This window comes from Pseudogymnoascus verrucosus, assembly GCF_001662655.1.
Source record: "Pseudogymnoascus verrucosus strain UAMH 10579 unplaced genomic scaffold scaffold_28, whole genome shotgun sequence".
In the NCBI taxonomy this organism is placed as follows: domain Eukaryota; kingdom Fungi; phylum Ascomycota; class Leotiomycetes; order Thelebolales; family Thelebolaceae; genus Pseudogymnoascus; species Pseudogymnoascus verrucosus.
Window position 1 is genome coordinate 315864 of NW_017263679.1, and position 15427 is coordinate 331290.

At 47.9% G+C, this 15427-nt stretch overlaps 5 protein-coding genes across 5 annotated transcripts; 3 read left to right on the top strand and 2 right to left on the bottom strand.

Annotated features, from left to right (window-relative positions):
- Positions 1 to 430: 430 nt before the first annotated feature.
- VE01_06520 (uncharacterized protein) lies at positions 431 to 1881 on the bottom strand. Its single transcript, XM_018275965.2, has 2 exons — positions 1696 to 1881; positions 431 to 1641 (listed from the first exon to the last, which is right to left on the bottom strand). Exons 1-2 carry the CDS (start codon positions 1856 to 1858, stop codon positions 800 to 802), a joined length of 1005 nt encoding a protein of 334 aa, XP_018129507.1. The 5' UTR covers positions 1859 to 1881; the 3' UTR covers positions 431 to 799.
- Positions 1882 to 2062: 181 nt separating this feature from the next.
- Positions 2063 to 4332, top strand: VE01_06521 (uncharacterized protein). Its single transcript, XM_018275966.2, has 2 exons — positions 2063 to 2239; positions 2297 to 4332. Exons 1-2 carry the CDS (start codon positions 2180 to 2182, stop codon positions 4304 to 4306), a joined length of 2070 nt encoding a protein of 689 aa, XP_018129508.1. The 5' UTR covers positions 2063 to 2179; the 3' UTR covers positions 4307 to 4332.
- Positions 4333 to 7210, top strand: VE01_06522 (uncharacterized protein). The gene has a single exon (XM_059463806.1). It carries the CDS (start codon positions 5180 to 5182, stop codon positions 6914 to 6916), a length of 1737 nt encoding a protein of 578 aa, XP_059319629.1. The 5' UTR covers positions 4333 to 5179; the 3' UTR covers positions 6917 to 7210.
- A 943-nt stretch (positions 7211 to 8153) lies between these two features.
- Positions 8154 to 9318, bottom strand: VE01_06523 (uncharacterized protein; the record flags this gene model as incomplete). The annotated part of the gene is made up of 3 exons (XM_018275968.1): positions 8154 to 8191; positions 8251 to 9175; positions 9226 to 9318. 3 exons carry the CDS (start codon positions 9316 to 9318, stop codon positions 8154 to 8156), a joined length of 1056 nt encoding a protein of 351 aa, XP_018129510.1.
- Positions 9319 to 11710: 2392 nt separating this feature from the next.
- On the top strand, positions 11711 to 12964 carry VE01_06524 (uncharacterized protein; the record flags this gene model as incomplete). Its single annotated transcript, XM_018275969.1, has 1 exon — positions 11711 to 12964. The coding sequence occupies one exon, from the start codon at positions 11711 to 11713 to the stop codon at positions 12962 to 12964; it is 1254 nt and encodes a 417-aa protein (XP_018129511.1).
- Positions 12965 to 15427: the final 2463 nt, after the last annotated feature.

The window sequence follows — 15427 nt, forward strand, 5'->3', positions numbered from 1 at the left end:
TTTTCTCATACGAAAGCGCTAAGCACAAGTGATTTTCCCATTGCTAGCAAATTTCCTTCCTAAATCCCAAGATGAGGAGTGGATGCCTTTAAGGAAGTTGGAATTCTTTTTAAATATTTTCTAGTGCAATATGTTAAGATCTGTTTCTTAATATTTATGATTATTCTTTGTTACACCTAGAATTACGTGTAAATAAGTCACTTCGACTTCCGCCATTCCTCCATCTAGTTCAGGAAGTGAGGCGGCAGCTACTGGGTCTCACTGCCCCTAATGACCTCTCTAACCAATGCCAGATTGCATATTCTAATAATTCATCGTCAATCTCTGCTAAACTGAATAGCATCATAACGTCGGCGCATTTTGAAGCAGCTTAGGGTTAGGGTTACCCTAAGCTGCTTCAAAATGCGCTGAAAGTTACTTAATAAGGTAAGGGCTCTGGAATGTGCCGATTAGCCCCACAGCCCAGAGTGGATGTGCTAAGGGTCGGCAGTGGTTCTCCTCACTAAGGGGATGCAGTAGGGGCAAGAACGTAATCCTCCTGCCGTGTTGCTGTCTCACGTAGAGCTGGCGACAGGAAACTAACATTTTATAGATAGGCTCAACGATGACACCACCAACTTTCACCTATTGACGATCCGTTGATGACTTGATCAAATTTAGAGCATGGGGCATTCAGCCCCCCAGATATAGGCCTGGAGGAAACGTTTTATGACCACGGATGATATGAACCACTAAGCTATTTCTTACAGCAAAGAGGCTATTGCCAGGTTCTTTCCGCGGAGAATGGTTCGCGACAACCTCAGAATTGAAGCAACCAAGCATCATTAAGCCGATTGTTCTCCTCCCCCAGACCACCCGACACCAAAATTGCTGACTGGTCCACCACGTCTGCATCGAACCATCCTCTAGGGGAGGGTCTGCAGGACGTGCTGGGAGCTTTCGTGTCGACCTCAGACCAAGCTCCCGAAGCAATATCGTATGCCCAGACGTCCCCGAGCATCTTACCTGCCCCCTGATGTCCTAGCGAACTAGGATCACTTTCGCCAAACAGCGTCACGAGGAGAGGCTTCCCACTTGCAACGACGGGAAGGGTAGCAGCTACACTCCTTGGAGCAGGCCCTGAGATGTTATCTGCAGCGTAGTACTTCGTGGACCAAGTATTACTTTCTGGGTCGAAGATGTCGAGGCTACCACCCTGCTCTACCTTGCCATCAAACCCATTCATCCTATACAGCAAGCCCCCATAAAATGCAATAGAAGCTCCACCTCGAGCAGGACCAGGGGCATTAGCAAGCCGCGTCCATGTACAACCCGATGGCTCGAAAGACCACAGGTCTGCGAGACGCCCAGATTCCGGACAACCAGCGTGCACGAAGATCCTATCCCTGTTGTTGCTTGTGGAGCAATGGTAACTTCGAGCTGGCGGGAACGGCTTCGAGGAGTCCGACGGCAAAAGTGACGTCCACTTCATGTTCGATGGGTCCAGCATCCATACAGCACCATGCTCTTCGACAGGGGCCATGGCTTCTCCGCCACGTCCTGAGAAGAGATAGACCTTGCCATTAAGCGTAGCGGAAGCCGTACCAACGCGAGGAGATGGTGAAGCAGAAGTGCCTTTTGTCTCCAGAACTAACTGGGCGGCTAACATCGCGTGAAGTCAGCCCATCATGCCCATGAATGTGACGTGCAACATACCATGATATTTTGAGTGTAGCCTGTAAACGTGATTATCACGTGGCTGACGAGGCAATAGCTCTCCGCCGAATATGTATCCAGTTCCGCGCACGACAGACAGTACGTGTGAGGAGCGCTGCAATTCGCCGGAAGCCAGCAAGCTAGTCCAAGAGGCAGCAATCATGATGGCTGTAGATGATAGATGGGTGTCAAATGTCCTGCCGTGTAAACTCACGTCGAGACATGGGTTATATATATGTTCGTGATCTACACTAGATATATGAGAAAGGTAGCGGCGGCGACTTTTTCCTTAATAGGTTAGTACAACTTGTCAACCATTGGTCGGTCGTGTTTTCCACCCGAAAGCGCATCTTCTCTTTAACGCCGACTGTTTCTCACCTATCTGGAGTTCAAATAGAATGACAGTCAAAGAGGCGGACTTGTCAGGTACCGGCTCTGAATATGCCTATTTGTTTACGTCACATTCAAGTGTTCTCGGTTAGGTATGACGAGCATTACACGTACGCGTACAAGCTGTGAATCGTGCCGTCGACGGAGGAAAAAGGTATTCTGCTCCGACCGCTCCAAGGAGGCTAAAACAAGACCTAATTGTTATTGGTAGTGTGATGAAGGGAAACCGCGATGTGCGGCCTGTGTGCGACTTGGTATCCACTGCGAGATCAGCAGACCCGGCTTCGAATTTGTCAACGATACGACCTCGACTTTCAAAGACGAGACGCAGAACAGGCGAAGATTCCGTCGAAAGGCTCAGCCTCTTACTAGCCACCATGCGCTGGTAGACGACAGAGATAATGATGGAGGTTCTAATATTTCACAGACATCGGTCCTAGTCGCGGACAATGAAGAATATGTTGCATTTCTGCAGAGCCCACTGATCAAAGGTGGGAAAGGGTCAGAGCATGCTACCAGGTACTCGATATACAGCGCTGAAAGCCCCACCACTCGAAGACATCATGCACTGAACCTCACAAACATATCTACATCTACTGACGACTCTCCACGAGCCACACCATCAGGCGTAGTGGACGGCTCTGCGCCAGACCTCACGGCCTGGTTCTCGTGCTTCGTTGACTTTAGTCCATCTGTGGCGAGCACTGTAGCGAATGATCCGCCGACTAGGGTTGAGGTGGACGATCGATTCCACGAAATGCAGGAGGTATTATATATCCACCATTGGCACACCCATCTCCTGGAGACGCTACCTGTTCAATTCAAGCAGGTGGAGAGTCTTACTGATGGATGCACAGCATTGAGACCTGCTATCATCGCATTGTCAGCATGCGACCTAGCTCAAGCTCGAACAGATGTCAGCTCTTGGACTATCGAACACGAAAAACGATGGCTGTTCTCGCCGAATAAAGACCATCAAAATTATGGGAGGATGTACTACAACGTTGCTAAACGCGAGCTTGCGACGGCGGACTACAGCAAACAGGAACCCACTGCTGTCCTTGCTATCTTGATGCTCTTTGTATACATTGAGTCGCACATTGGGTCCTTCCGAGGCGCAGCGTTCCACCATCATGGGATCGAGCATTTGCTTTCCTCGAGGCATGACTTTTGCGACCAATCTGCCCTTACCAGGGACTTGGTAAGGTCATGGACGTCTCTGCGCGCCCAAAACTGGAAACACCGTATTCCATTCACAGTGTTGGATTTCCAAAAGAGTCTGTTAGATCTTGGTCTGAGTGTTGAGCAGCTGCTTGATCCGTCAGAGGCGCGAGATGAAGCAGTCATAGTAAACATGTTACAGTCGTGGCGCCTTAGTCTTATGGTGTTGTTCGAGCGTTACACCGGTCGTGGCGATATGGAAAGCATTAGCTCACGATGTTGTCGGGATTATTACGAGCGTATCAACCTGCTTGAAGTGACACAGCCATGGAGACCAAAAGTCCCAATCCCAGATGAGGACTACGAGGCCCTCCTCCGCGAGCAGCGAACAGAGCTTGATAGGTGGTACGCGGCACTTCCCCCATCACATCTCCCCAACGAGAGCTTCCGATCAAAGTCCAACGCCTGGGACCCCTTGCAGCTCGGCCAGCCTCCTCTGCAATTCGCCAGCCACCAAGCGGCAATGAACTACGTCTATTACGCTGCTGCACGGATCTTCCAATCCAGAGAGAACATAGAGGAATTCCTCGCGCTGCCACCTCTATCTCCACATCACTTGGCCCAACTCGACCCTCCCGGAGTCAATCACTGGCTTCTTGTTCTTCTGCGTACAATATCTAGCCTGGACCTTGGGGCTTGTGCTCGTCACAGCTCCTATTCCGTGGGCATCCTTGAGATCCTTCATATGTGCCACCTGCGCCTCCCGCGGTGCAGCCAGATTGTCCAGAGCGGCGTCCACTACATGATTACAGCGTATACTAACAACTGCATTACCCACGAAGGTTCAGGTCTCATCTTGGGCTTCCAGCACGTCTTTGAAGAGATTGAAGAGCAAAGGAATCTCGGTAGGGATTTGTTTTATATCATTCCTCGATCCTCGCCAGATAGCCAAAGGCAATTGGCCTACGATGATGCCAACCCATCTGTTGTCTACGGCCGAGATAGAGCTACTGGGAAATTTTTCTGTCAATTATTATCCCCGAGGCGCAAAGTTCATTGAATTCATGTTCTTAATTAAAGGTGGGCAGGGAGTAGAAAGCGATCGCCTCAGTTAGGCTGGCATAAGAAAGACTTTCAGTATTTCAACTTAGTCTGGAAAGACTCATTTATGCTATATCACTCCCTTCTCCCTGACGTGTCCAAATCCAACGGGTTTGGGAACCCTACGCCTGGATGTATGGGCAGCGTAACTACTGCTATTGGTAATTTCGGGTATCAAGAAGTGGGTGGCGAAATTAAATGTGTTTCCTCGACATGATAGAAGCTTCTCAGATCCACTTGGCTGCAGACCTTGCCTCAAACAACATTGACCGGATGAAGTATACCTTCGGCGGATGCAGCTACACCTGTAGGAATTTTTTACCTCGACGTCGGTGCTTTTGTCCCGATTTGGGCTAGCCATCGCTCTTTGCAACTTTTTGGGCTTAGGGAAGAGCAAGGGTCCAAGTCTGTGCCTCGCCACCGTTTCGTCCAATAACGTGAGGAGTCACTTAGTACATCCGATCTCGGTTATCTTAAGTGCCATGCATGCACGTTCCAGAGTTTCTCAATCGGGCAATCTTCAGCGCCGCAGAACTGCGTCGAAAACCAACTCTAGTCAACCTGCACTATGTGGTATCCAGAAGGCTGAATATACACGGCACGAAGTGGGCAATAGCACCGCTAGGCATCAGTGCTCTGCGTGCCGAACACCTGCCGATCGTTCAATTTCGGTCGCAGGCTGATCCGCCGAAGAGCAGATTACTAACGCATGACGCAAACGTAGTCTTCACCAGCAGCTTCCGCTTCCCGGGATCGCAAGTTTCACGTTCACGGCATACTGTATAATGCATCGACACCTCTGTCTACTCAAACATCGCCCTGGACAGAACGAATGGGCGAGAATATTGTTGTTGCGCCTTCTGGCATGGAAACCATCGGTCTTTCTACTATCAATGTAATCTCTAATGAAGCCCCAGAGACCAGACGAGACTTACAAATAATTCGCAACGAGAAAAGCAGCACAAGTAGCGCCACTGCCGACGAGCCTGCCAAGCCCAACAATAGGCCGACCATCCCAGTGGCCGCTCATCATCCACCCAGCGCTACTGACGACACATATCACAACAATGATTCTGTGCTCACAACGGGGTCCATCGACATCCAGGAGCTCTCGGAGCGACCGGTAGCCTCATCTTCTCATCCAATATCGAGACAGATTACAAGCCGGTTGTTCATCTCTCACTTCTTGTCAACATGGAACTCGCGGCTGTTCGAGATGGGCGCTGTGCTCTTCATTGCCGCCATTTTCCCCGGGACGTTACTGCCAATGTCTGTGTATGCGCTTGTGCGTAGCGCAGCCGCTGTTATGCTATCGCCCGCCTTAGGATCTTGGATTGATAAAGGCGATAGACTGAAAGTTGTCAGAGTTTCCATTGTAGGCCAACGGCTGGCAGTTGGGGCATCGTGCTGTATATTCTGGATCTTATACGAGCGGAAAGAGCTTGGAACCAAGCTGAGGGTTGGCCTCTTTGTCGTGAATATACTACTGTCATGTATAGAGAAGTTGTGTTCAGTCCTGAATCTGGTATCTGTGGAAAGGGACTGGGTTGTGGTCATTTCACGAGACGACGATACAGCTCGGCGGATACTTAACGCTCGCATGCGCCGCATCGACCTGTTTTGCAAATTGTTTGGTCCACTCGCTATCTCGTTGATTGATGGAGCATCTACAATCGTCGCTATCTTTGTTACTCTGGCGATGACTTGTACGTCAGTCCTTATCGAGTACTTTACGATTGCGGCGGTTTTCAGAATGGTCCCGGCTCTTCAACGAACGACGACTGAGAACAGCCTTACTGCTGCCGAAGACGACTCAGAGCGACTACCATCGGCGAATGAAACTAATCGAGTTTCACTGCGCGAGATTATCGACTTCGCACAGTCAGCCGCCTCTAATCTCCTTCCGCTCAACTCGATACCTTACTACTTCCAACACCCAGCATTTCTCCCTTCAATCTCCTTATCTCTGCTCTACTTTACAGTCCTCTCCTTCTCCGGCCAAATGATCACCTTTCTCCTCGCCATGGGCTATACGTCCTATGCCGTGGGTGCCGCCCGCGTGGTTAGCACCATTTTCGAACTCTCCGCAACCTGGATCGCTCCCAAAGTACAACAACACATCGGCGCTGTGCGAGGCGGTATCTGGTTTTTGACATGGCAGATGATATGGCTTGCTGGGGGACTGTCCTGGTTCTTTGCTAGTGGTGAAAGCCTCACTGGGAATAAGCTCTTCGTAGCAAGCGGGCTCGTCGGCGCCGTCATATTGAGTCGTGTGGGTTTGTGGAGTTTTGATCTTTGCGCTCAGAGCATTATACAAGAGGAGGTGGATGAGCAGAGTCGGGGCGCTTTTTCCACCGTGGAAGCATCTTTCCAGAACCTTTTTGAGCTCCTTTCGTACGTAACAACGATCATCTTTTCCAAGGCAGACCAGTTTCAGTGGCCTGCCGTCATCAGCGTCATTGCGGTATACGTCGCTGGAGGAACATATATGGTATTTGTGAGGAGAAGGCGCGGGCACTTAGTACATATGCCGAACTGTATTAAGCCGCGGCTGGAAGATAACTGCTAGTAATGAGCGTTGCCATGATTCTACGGGATAACAGCGCAAGGACGAAGCATGAACCGGAGAGTCGCGTAGCTGCTGCTGTAGAGCCGTCTCGCTGCCGTACTGACGGTCTCAGAGTGGTACAGTCGATGGTATGCACGAGTGAGTCTTGTTTGTGCTGTAGGCTTTCGTCGCTATCGAAAGATCGATCGCAGAGAGCACAACGGAAGCTCATAGTGTCAAAGTGTTCATACTACTATTGTGAAGCTTGGCGTTGGTAGTGGTCCGTATGTAGAATTGTAAAAATAATAATTCAGGTATCAGCACGAGTAGGGCCAAATTGTTCAGAAGTGAATGCATATTCTATTAATCTAGCTACTGTAACTACTCTGCCCCTGAGCTAGTCTCCGAGAGGTGGTGCCCAGTATCACCTGGTCAGTCGGGCGATACTGGCCTTGGTACCGCCCGAGCCGCTCGGGCCGCCCAGTGCCAATTATGCGCCAACCAGCCCCTATCCCGGTCATGGAATGAAAATCCCACAACTAATGTCCGTCCCTGAGTGGAGGAAAACCCACCGTGCAGGAAAATATGATAGGTACTTTGACTTTAAGCATCTCAAAATCTGTACAGTTATTAATATTCCCTATATTTTTGCATAAATCGTATTCTACAGCTACTCTTTAACACCCTAGTCTGCTGCTCCTTCTGGAAATTTATATTTGCATTATCGCCCTCACGCCTAATTGGAGGGTCTGCTTTCATAGCGAAACAGACTTCCTCTACTACAGCTCTATCATGAAGCTCTTATTATTTCTAAAACATATAAATGGATTATAGCTAAGCTCTAAGGCCTTACTACAAAGCGGGAGATCGTCATTAGCTATGCAGCTGCTATAAAGCGCAAATTCATATATAGTTGCCACGCAAATTAATACCTTAGAGTCAAAAGCGACTAACGATTTTAGTTAGTGTGTAGTGACCCTAGGTCTTACGAAGTAAATCCGCTTATGTTAGCATATTTGGTAAGGCTACTGACTGTTGCTTGTTGCTGTGGCTTGTTGCTGACGAGGCTGACTTGTACTATGTGTAGCCTTAACAAGTCAGTGAGTAAACACGGTTAACTACTTCTGTAAATCGAGTTAGGAGTGCTCTTTAATAGAGGGAGCGCGAGCAGACTCTATAGCGATACAAATTGTTCTATGGACTGTAAAAAGATGCTCACACAGAGCGCTACAAAATGCAATCGCGATTTCCAGGTTCGTCAACGGGTTTTGCGGTGCTCGGGCATATGCGAAGTTTCTAGAGTTTTATTAGACAAATTGTACGAAAACGACAGAATGATTGTAATGAAAGCTTACCGTAATCAACGTGAACAAAAGCACGACTAACGCCTTCGACCGTCTCAAGCTTGTCTTGCAATTCTTGCGAGATGTCGTGGACCTCACGAAGGCAGCGCTCAGGCGCCATGACAATATCTACCTCAACAACAAGGTCTTCACCCCAGTGATATGCGTGAATCGAGTCGACTTTCAAGATTAACTGAGAGTGGCGAATGGTAAGGAAGACAATCTCCTGTACGAAGCTAGGCGAAGCGCCAACTCCGCAAAGCTGTAGGAACTCTGAGTGGACGGTACCGACCCAGGTGATAATGATGACAAATGCGATAAGCATGGCACCGGCTGGATCAACCCACCAATTCAATTTGGCGCCAACTGCGGATGTGAAAATGGCGAAGCCATATTCAAAACAGTCGTTGCGATTGTCCTCCCAGAGCATCTCCACTTGACTACTGTGTTTCCGGAAGATGAAGCAATAGATTGCCAAAAAGAGCTTGATGCCGAACCCGCACACAGCAGCGGCAATGGCTGCCACTGAAAACTTTCCGAGCTCATGATCGTTCCCGGCCAGCGCGCGGATACTCTCGACGGTAAGAACCAATGATACGGCCATTAGGGCAAATGCGAAGCAGATGTTGCCAGCATTGCCCAACCTTCCTGCGCCTGCTGGCCATCGGGGCGAACCGCTAAGCTTCTTGGATTTCCTGTGGAGGTAATTCAGGCCGATGTTGCTCACGGCCTCACAACAACTCTCTGCCATGGTAACGAAGAGTGACAATGAAAGGGTTGTCACAGCCGCATAGATCTGTAGCGCTGCAACGAGGATCGTGCCATAAATAGAAAGGTAAATTGCGGCCCTGACGTGAAACGCCGATGTATCCTGTCGGTCGCCTAACAGTCGCGATGCAGCTGGATCCTCTGCTACTCGGACGAGACGATTGATATGCTTGTCTTGTATCGTGTGATAATAATGTGCACGGCGAGTTTTCGATGAACCAATTTAGTCCACATCGACATGCTCGGTGGGCTGACGATGGAGCGGCGTAGCTGCTCAAGCTCGACATCGTTTGCCATAACGTTTGCCTCCATGGTCTCAAATGGATCGGTGAAGAAAGAAGCTATGATATGGACATCAGGGAGAACCAAAGTTAAAGGGTTGAAATAATGAGAAGCTAAGTCACAAACACGGACAGTCAACCTGCTTGTGCGTAAATGGAGCACCTGTAAGAAGGTAGACGAGAAACAATCTGCAATGAACTGAAAAGCGTTGCGCGGCTTTTTAGCTTAGTCATACATACATCGATCAGCAGGAGAGGTTATAGCTCAGCCTTAATGCGCCACAATCCCGCCAATCGACTAATACATGAGCGAAATTAGAATATAACCTCCACCACCCCGGAATCACGATGAGCGATTTTTCGCTGGCCTCAGGCCCCAACCACCCCTGCACCCACCCTTCCGAATTAGGCCATATCTGCCACGGTCGTAACGTTAGTGCTAACTCAACTGTGGCGTTAGCGATTCTGCTTAGTAGCAGCGACTGTAGACGGCTTAACCTTTGTAAAAAGCTATAAATAGGCTCTTATATGCTTTATTATTATACCTTATCTACATAGTAATATAAAATAAGTACTAGAGTAGACAGTAGAAGCCTACTTTCTAATTTTTAGTAATCTATTACTATAGGCTTTACTATAGCAAGCTAGAGTTAGAGTGTTTCAAAAGCTTATTGCTAAGTGATATGCTTAAACCCCTTAAGCCGCCTATAGCAAACTCTCCCTATAAAGGCCTGTTAACGAGTAAGGGACTATACGTAGAAGGCTACTACGCTATGACAGAAAAGGTATACCTTTGGCTTCGGTAAGCACCCGCAATATGACATCTTACTTCCTTTGTGTGCAGAAGACTTACATTGGAATCTACAGGCGCTATTAACTTCGGTTTTTGCATTCCTGCAATCCGCAACATTGATACCCTCGGCCGCCGCACTTTACTCCTCATCACGTTGCCGTTCATGAGCATCTTTCTCCTTGGGGCAGCTTTTAGTTTCTACACCCCCGAGTCTCCGGCAGGCTATGGACTCTTTCTTTTCATGTTTGTCATACCCCATTTGAATCGTAAAGTCACCTTAGTGTGCTAGCACTCCCTGAATTAGAATTAATCGTGTCATTCAACAGGTTTCCACTATCTCACCGTGAAGTGGGTGTTGCTGTCAGCGTTGGACTCAACCTCTTCTTTGCCGCATTGTTATCTCTATTTTACCTACCGCAGGCCCGTAATTTATTTCTCTCGATTTCCCCCCTTTTGTGCTATAGGACAGCCACTGACGTAAATTTAATAGAATCAACAACCACCTCCATGACACAGGCTCGCCCTGCCTTTTTGCGGGCCTTAATCTCGTCGCCGCAGCACTCATATTTCTTTTCCTCCCTGAAACAAAACAGCGCTCCCTCGAAGAGCTTGATCTCGTCTTTGCTGTTCCTCTCAGAACATTTATGAGCCATCAGCTCTTTACGATTTTTCCGTACTGTGTGAATCGTTATATTTTGAGAAAAGAAGTTATATTAGACGATTTATATCAGGACAAGTTATGGGATCATGGGGCTGAGATTGGGCTACAAATAATTTCGAGGGCTAGTGAGGATAAGGGTTGGGATCCTACCTGCCGTACCAGGACAACAGAACAAGACAGTATCGCGCTTGCGCCAGATCAAACGAACGATGGAGTAGTTGGGGGTAGGAAAGGCAGTCGCAATATCTCACAAGGACATGACGCGCGCTCAATATCAAGCTCAGTTGGAACTTTTGATTGATCGAAGTAAATATAGACGATGAAAGCGACAACAGAGGGGAAGCTCCAAGTCAAGAACGAAGAAAACCTTATTTCGACAAAGAATATATATTTCTCTACTAATGCTTACTTAACCAAAGGCCATTTCCTTCATGAAAGGTGAAAGGCTATGAGCTCCGATGGCGTCGCGTCTTTGTTTTAATCAACTCTTAGGCCGATTGTTTTACTGACCCTGTTTCCGACATTGTTGACGTTACAGAAGCTGCATGTAGCAGAGTTAACAATGGCGGGAACAAGGCAAGCATGTTACAGCAACTTAAACATCAACAATGCCTGCTTTTCATCCTGTTTGTGATTGTGTCTTCATATTCAATAGGCATTGTACACCTTCAAAGGATATTAAACATCGGTCAACGTGTATCGTATTTTCACCATCCAAAATTATCATATCCCCTTCAATCTTCAATGGACGTTACATACCATTCAATGGATATCATACATCGTTCAAACTGCATTATATTTTATTTTATCAGTATAAATAATCCCCAAATTTCCCTCTCTTCTCATCATTCCACATCAACTCACAAGCTCAATACCTTCACTTAACTGGTTTAAGTGAGCTGTACACATCTACCAAAGCAAATCAACACACGGTAAGTTCAACGCTTGTCAGACCAAATAAACTTCACCATGAGCTCCATAAGCTTTCTCCTGACCTTCCTGCCTGTCTGGACATGGCATCAGTGGTTCCTAGCTCTTCATACCCCCTATCGCTATGGCAGACTCATCGGCAATCTCATAGGTAAGTATCTCTATCGCCCCTATCCAGTCCTTCGCGGTCCCAAATACAGCGGTAAGGACGTCACAGTTCTTATCCCCACCATAACTGATGACATGGAAGAGCTCCGGCCGCACTTCCTGAGCATCCTCGCCACGCCCATCCACCAGCTTATTCTCGTCACCACAGACAACCGCAAGGCCAAACTACTCGCCTTCACCGAAGATCTCGCTGACCCGCGCATCCAAGTTTATAGCGTCCCGATCGCTAACAAGCGCACTCAGCTGGCGGCCGTGATCCCCACCGTGCAAACCTCCATCTGCATTCTCGTCGACGACGACGTCACTTGGACCCGCACAATCCTCCCTTGGCTCCTCGCCCCCTTCGAGCATCCTCGCAATGGCTCGGTCGGCGTCGGCATGGCCGCCATCCGTATACGCTCCGGCTCGCTTTTCACACGTTGCATCAACTTTCTTGGTGCCGTCTACCTCGAGCGTCGCAACTTTGAGGGGGCCGCCACGCTAACTCTCGATGGCGGCATCTCGTGTATGTCCGGTCGCACTAACGCTCTCCGCACGTGCATCCTTCAAGATGAGGCTTTTCTCGACGCTTTCTGCAACGAGAAGTTTAATGGGGTTCCGCTTGCGACGGGAGATGACAAGATGATAACACGCTGGCTTGTCCAAAAAGGATGGGGAATGTATGTGCAGTACCATCCCAAGGCACAGCTTCTCACTACCTTAGAGAGCGGGTTCAAATTCCTGTATCAGTGCCAGCGATGGGCGGGCAGTAGCTGGCGCGGAAACTACAAGACCCTCTTCGTTGAGTCGAACCCGTGGGCTGTGTGCAAGAAGCAGCCCTGGACATTCTATGCCAAGTACATTGCTGTGTTTACTTCGATGGGGCTAATCACTGATCCTTTGACCTGGTACTGCTATTATCAGATTCGTTCACTCTTGGATCCAACTTCTATTTGGGCAGGTAACTCTGGGTGGGTCCTAATGTTCCTTCTATATCTCTTTACCAAGACCATTAAGCTCGAGGGCCTCTTCCGCGCACACCCCAAAGATCTGGGATTCCTGCCAGCCAGTATCCTATTTGGGCTCTTCCATGGATTCATCAAGATGAAAGCCTTCTGCAAAGACAAAGGCTGGCTCAGCCGGTAAATTTTGACCCGAGTGCTCGGTACGGTATTGGTAATTTCGGAGACGGTCTAGATGTACGATACTAGAAGTAAGTAGTTATTAACATGTCAATTGCATTTACATAATACCGTGCTGTTCCTGTGACCAGATATGTTTTGCCGATGAAGGCTGTGATAATTCTTCTGCCCAAAACGACACCGAACGTCATAAAAGCGGCGATCATCTGGGTCAAGAATAAGACAATGTACCAGTTTTATGGATGAAATCTAGTAGATCTTTGACGTGTGTGTGAATCTCTAAGACTACCCAGCCTCCATCAGTGCGGTTATTCTTCGGTGACGATAAACGTCTTACTGTTGGGTCGAAGTAGCCGTTGGAGCTTATCCGCTATTAACTACTGCATAGTGCACTTCTTAGCTCTTGAACATCAGTTATTAATAGGAGGCCCGTGAGAGTGCAGTCTTCGTTGTTGACGCTGGCAATTCGTTCGAAGAGACAATTAAAAACATCAAAGGCTATCGTGAAGGAGCTCGCTAAATAACGACACCAGTCTCTTTCAAGGCTTCAAGCGTGTCGTCTTCTTTCAATACATTGGTGTTGAATAAGGCGCAGGGGATACCCTGCCACAGAAATTTAGCTTTAAAGTACCACCCTGCTCGCCCCACCTGTGGACCTTTAATTGATTGCGCATCCTTTGGACTCTCAATTCTTCATCCTTCGATCCCTCGAACGTTGATCATACTGTAAATGATGGAGGGAGCGTTTGCGAAATTTAATGCCAGGCCGGTTGAAATCTACTGGAGCGGGGACGCCGACTTTGCTACGATTAGCACCGGTCATGTCACCTGCAAGAATTAAATTAGGAAGAAAGGGGCGGCGGTGCCGCTCACGCAATACTCGTACTAGACGACGATGCTTTATGGGCTGTGGAAGCGGTGGCAGAAGTTGGGAGAAGAATGAGGCAATTGTGGTGACATTACAAAGCCTTGGGAGTGAAGAATGTTATTATTAGGGGGCATATTTATTATTTTATAGATGACTAGTAATAAAGGCCGGTTTTAACTTAGGATATACTGTATGGGAGTGGCAGTTCTTTCGAGTGGGTGACTACAGTCGTGTGTTTTGAGCTCTTTGCGACATGAAGGTTGTTGCTGTGTGTAATAACTCATATATTGCGCGACGGAAGTAACTTCAATACATCAAAAACTATTAACTCATAGCATTCTCCAGTTTCTTTGAGAGTTAGCATATTAGGATTAATTAATAGCATCATTGTGAAGAAGTTCGTGAGATTTTTCGTAGACAGAAAAGTGTCTGGGCAACAACGGATTCTGCTGCTTCTGCCCACCATGCTCCTTCTATACGAGAGGAGCATACGCCATGGAAATAAAAGACAACAGGCCCACCAGGGTCTCCATAACGTGCGAGGCCATTTGTGCTTTGACGCCAAAGTGTGATAGTTTTATTTTCTCGAGGGCATAACATTTTAAACACGTGGGCAATCTCGCTCGCTCCTTAGTCACACAGTATGACTGGGTAGAGTATGAAAGATTCGTAGCAACATTAACAGCACAATATGTTTGTTGATTGATTTATACGGAGAGAGGTATTCTATCCCATAGACCTGCATAAAGTACACCGAACCCCAAATAGGCTCGCCGAGCCCCAGATTGTTAGACTAGAAAGTATGCGAATTATAAAAGCTTAATATTCGTCAGTCACTGAATCTGTCACCGTGACCATCTACATGGATCACCTATGGCCATCCAAAGTCGTGATGCATCGCGTCCAATGCATCTCTATATGAGACCCACATTTTGCGTTGTCGAGGGTCATCACATTTCGGATGTTGCTGTTGGCCGCACGCTTTAAGAGGGCCTGCACTTGTTAGCGCTGTTGGTTCATGTATCATGGATGTTGGTTTCTGCCTGGAACTTGAGGGACAGTAGTTCGTGGTGGTGTGACAAGCGTAGGAAAATATAAAGATAGGCACAGTGGCGCATTATTCTTGGAATATTACGATTTAAATATCAGAAATATATAAATTGTCACAACAACATCTTCACAGTTCTACTGCGCGCGCTGTCTCTTTAGTTTCTGACTTGGTAATACTCAGCCATGAGTTTCAGAGATGACTGGCCGCAGATGCCAGATGGTAGCGACTTTGATGGCAAACAGTTGCTCACCCTGGTCCGTAGTGGCAACAGCCCGTTCCATGGTGTTTGGGATGTGAATCTTCTCATACAAGAGATTGAAGAGAACCTCAACACCCGGGTGGTTGATATCCCAGAGTTATACAATGGATCTAATAACTACGTGAGTACACGTATCTAACCTTCAAACAAAATAAAATTTGAACCAAGTGACACACAGGGATTCCATTTCAAGTTATCGAATCGGCCATATGTAATTGCTCGATTAGCCCGCGGCGATGTCAATATGCCCGACTTTGACGGATTTCCAATCCATAAGCAAATTCCCGAA

Bases quoted from the DNA above. Each gene is read 5' to 3' on its own strand.
- VE01_06520 (XM_018275965.2), bottom strand. From the start codon at position 1,858: ATGATTGCTGCCTCTTGGACTAGCTTGCTGGCTTCCGGCGAATTGCAG. The intron at 1,642-1,695 runs GTATGTTGCACG...ACGCGATGTTAG, and splicing joins GCTACACTCAAAATATCATG to CCGCCCAGTTAGTTCTGGAG.
- VE01_06521 (XM_018275966.2), top strand. From the start codon at position 2,180: ATGACGAGCATTACACGTACGCGTACAAGCTGTGAATCGTGCCGTCGA. The intron at 2,240-2,296 runs GTATTCTGCTCC...TGTTATTGGTAG, and splicing joins GCCGTCGACGGAGGAAAAAG to TGTGATGAAGGGAAACCGCG.
- VE01_06522 (XM_059463806.1), top strand. From the start codon at position 5,180: ATGGGCGAGAATATTGTTGTTGCGCCTTCTGGCATGGAAACCATCGGT.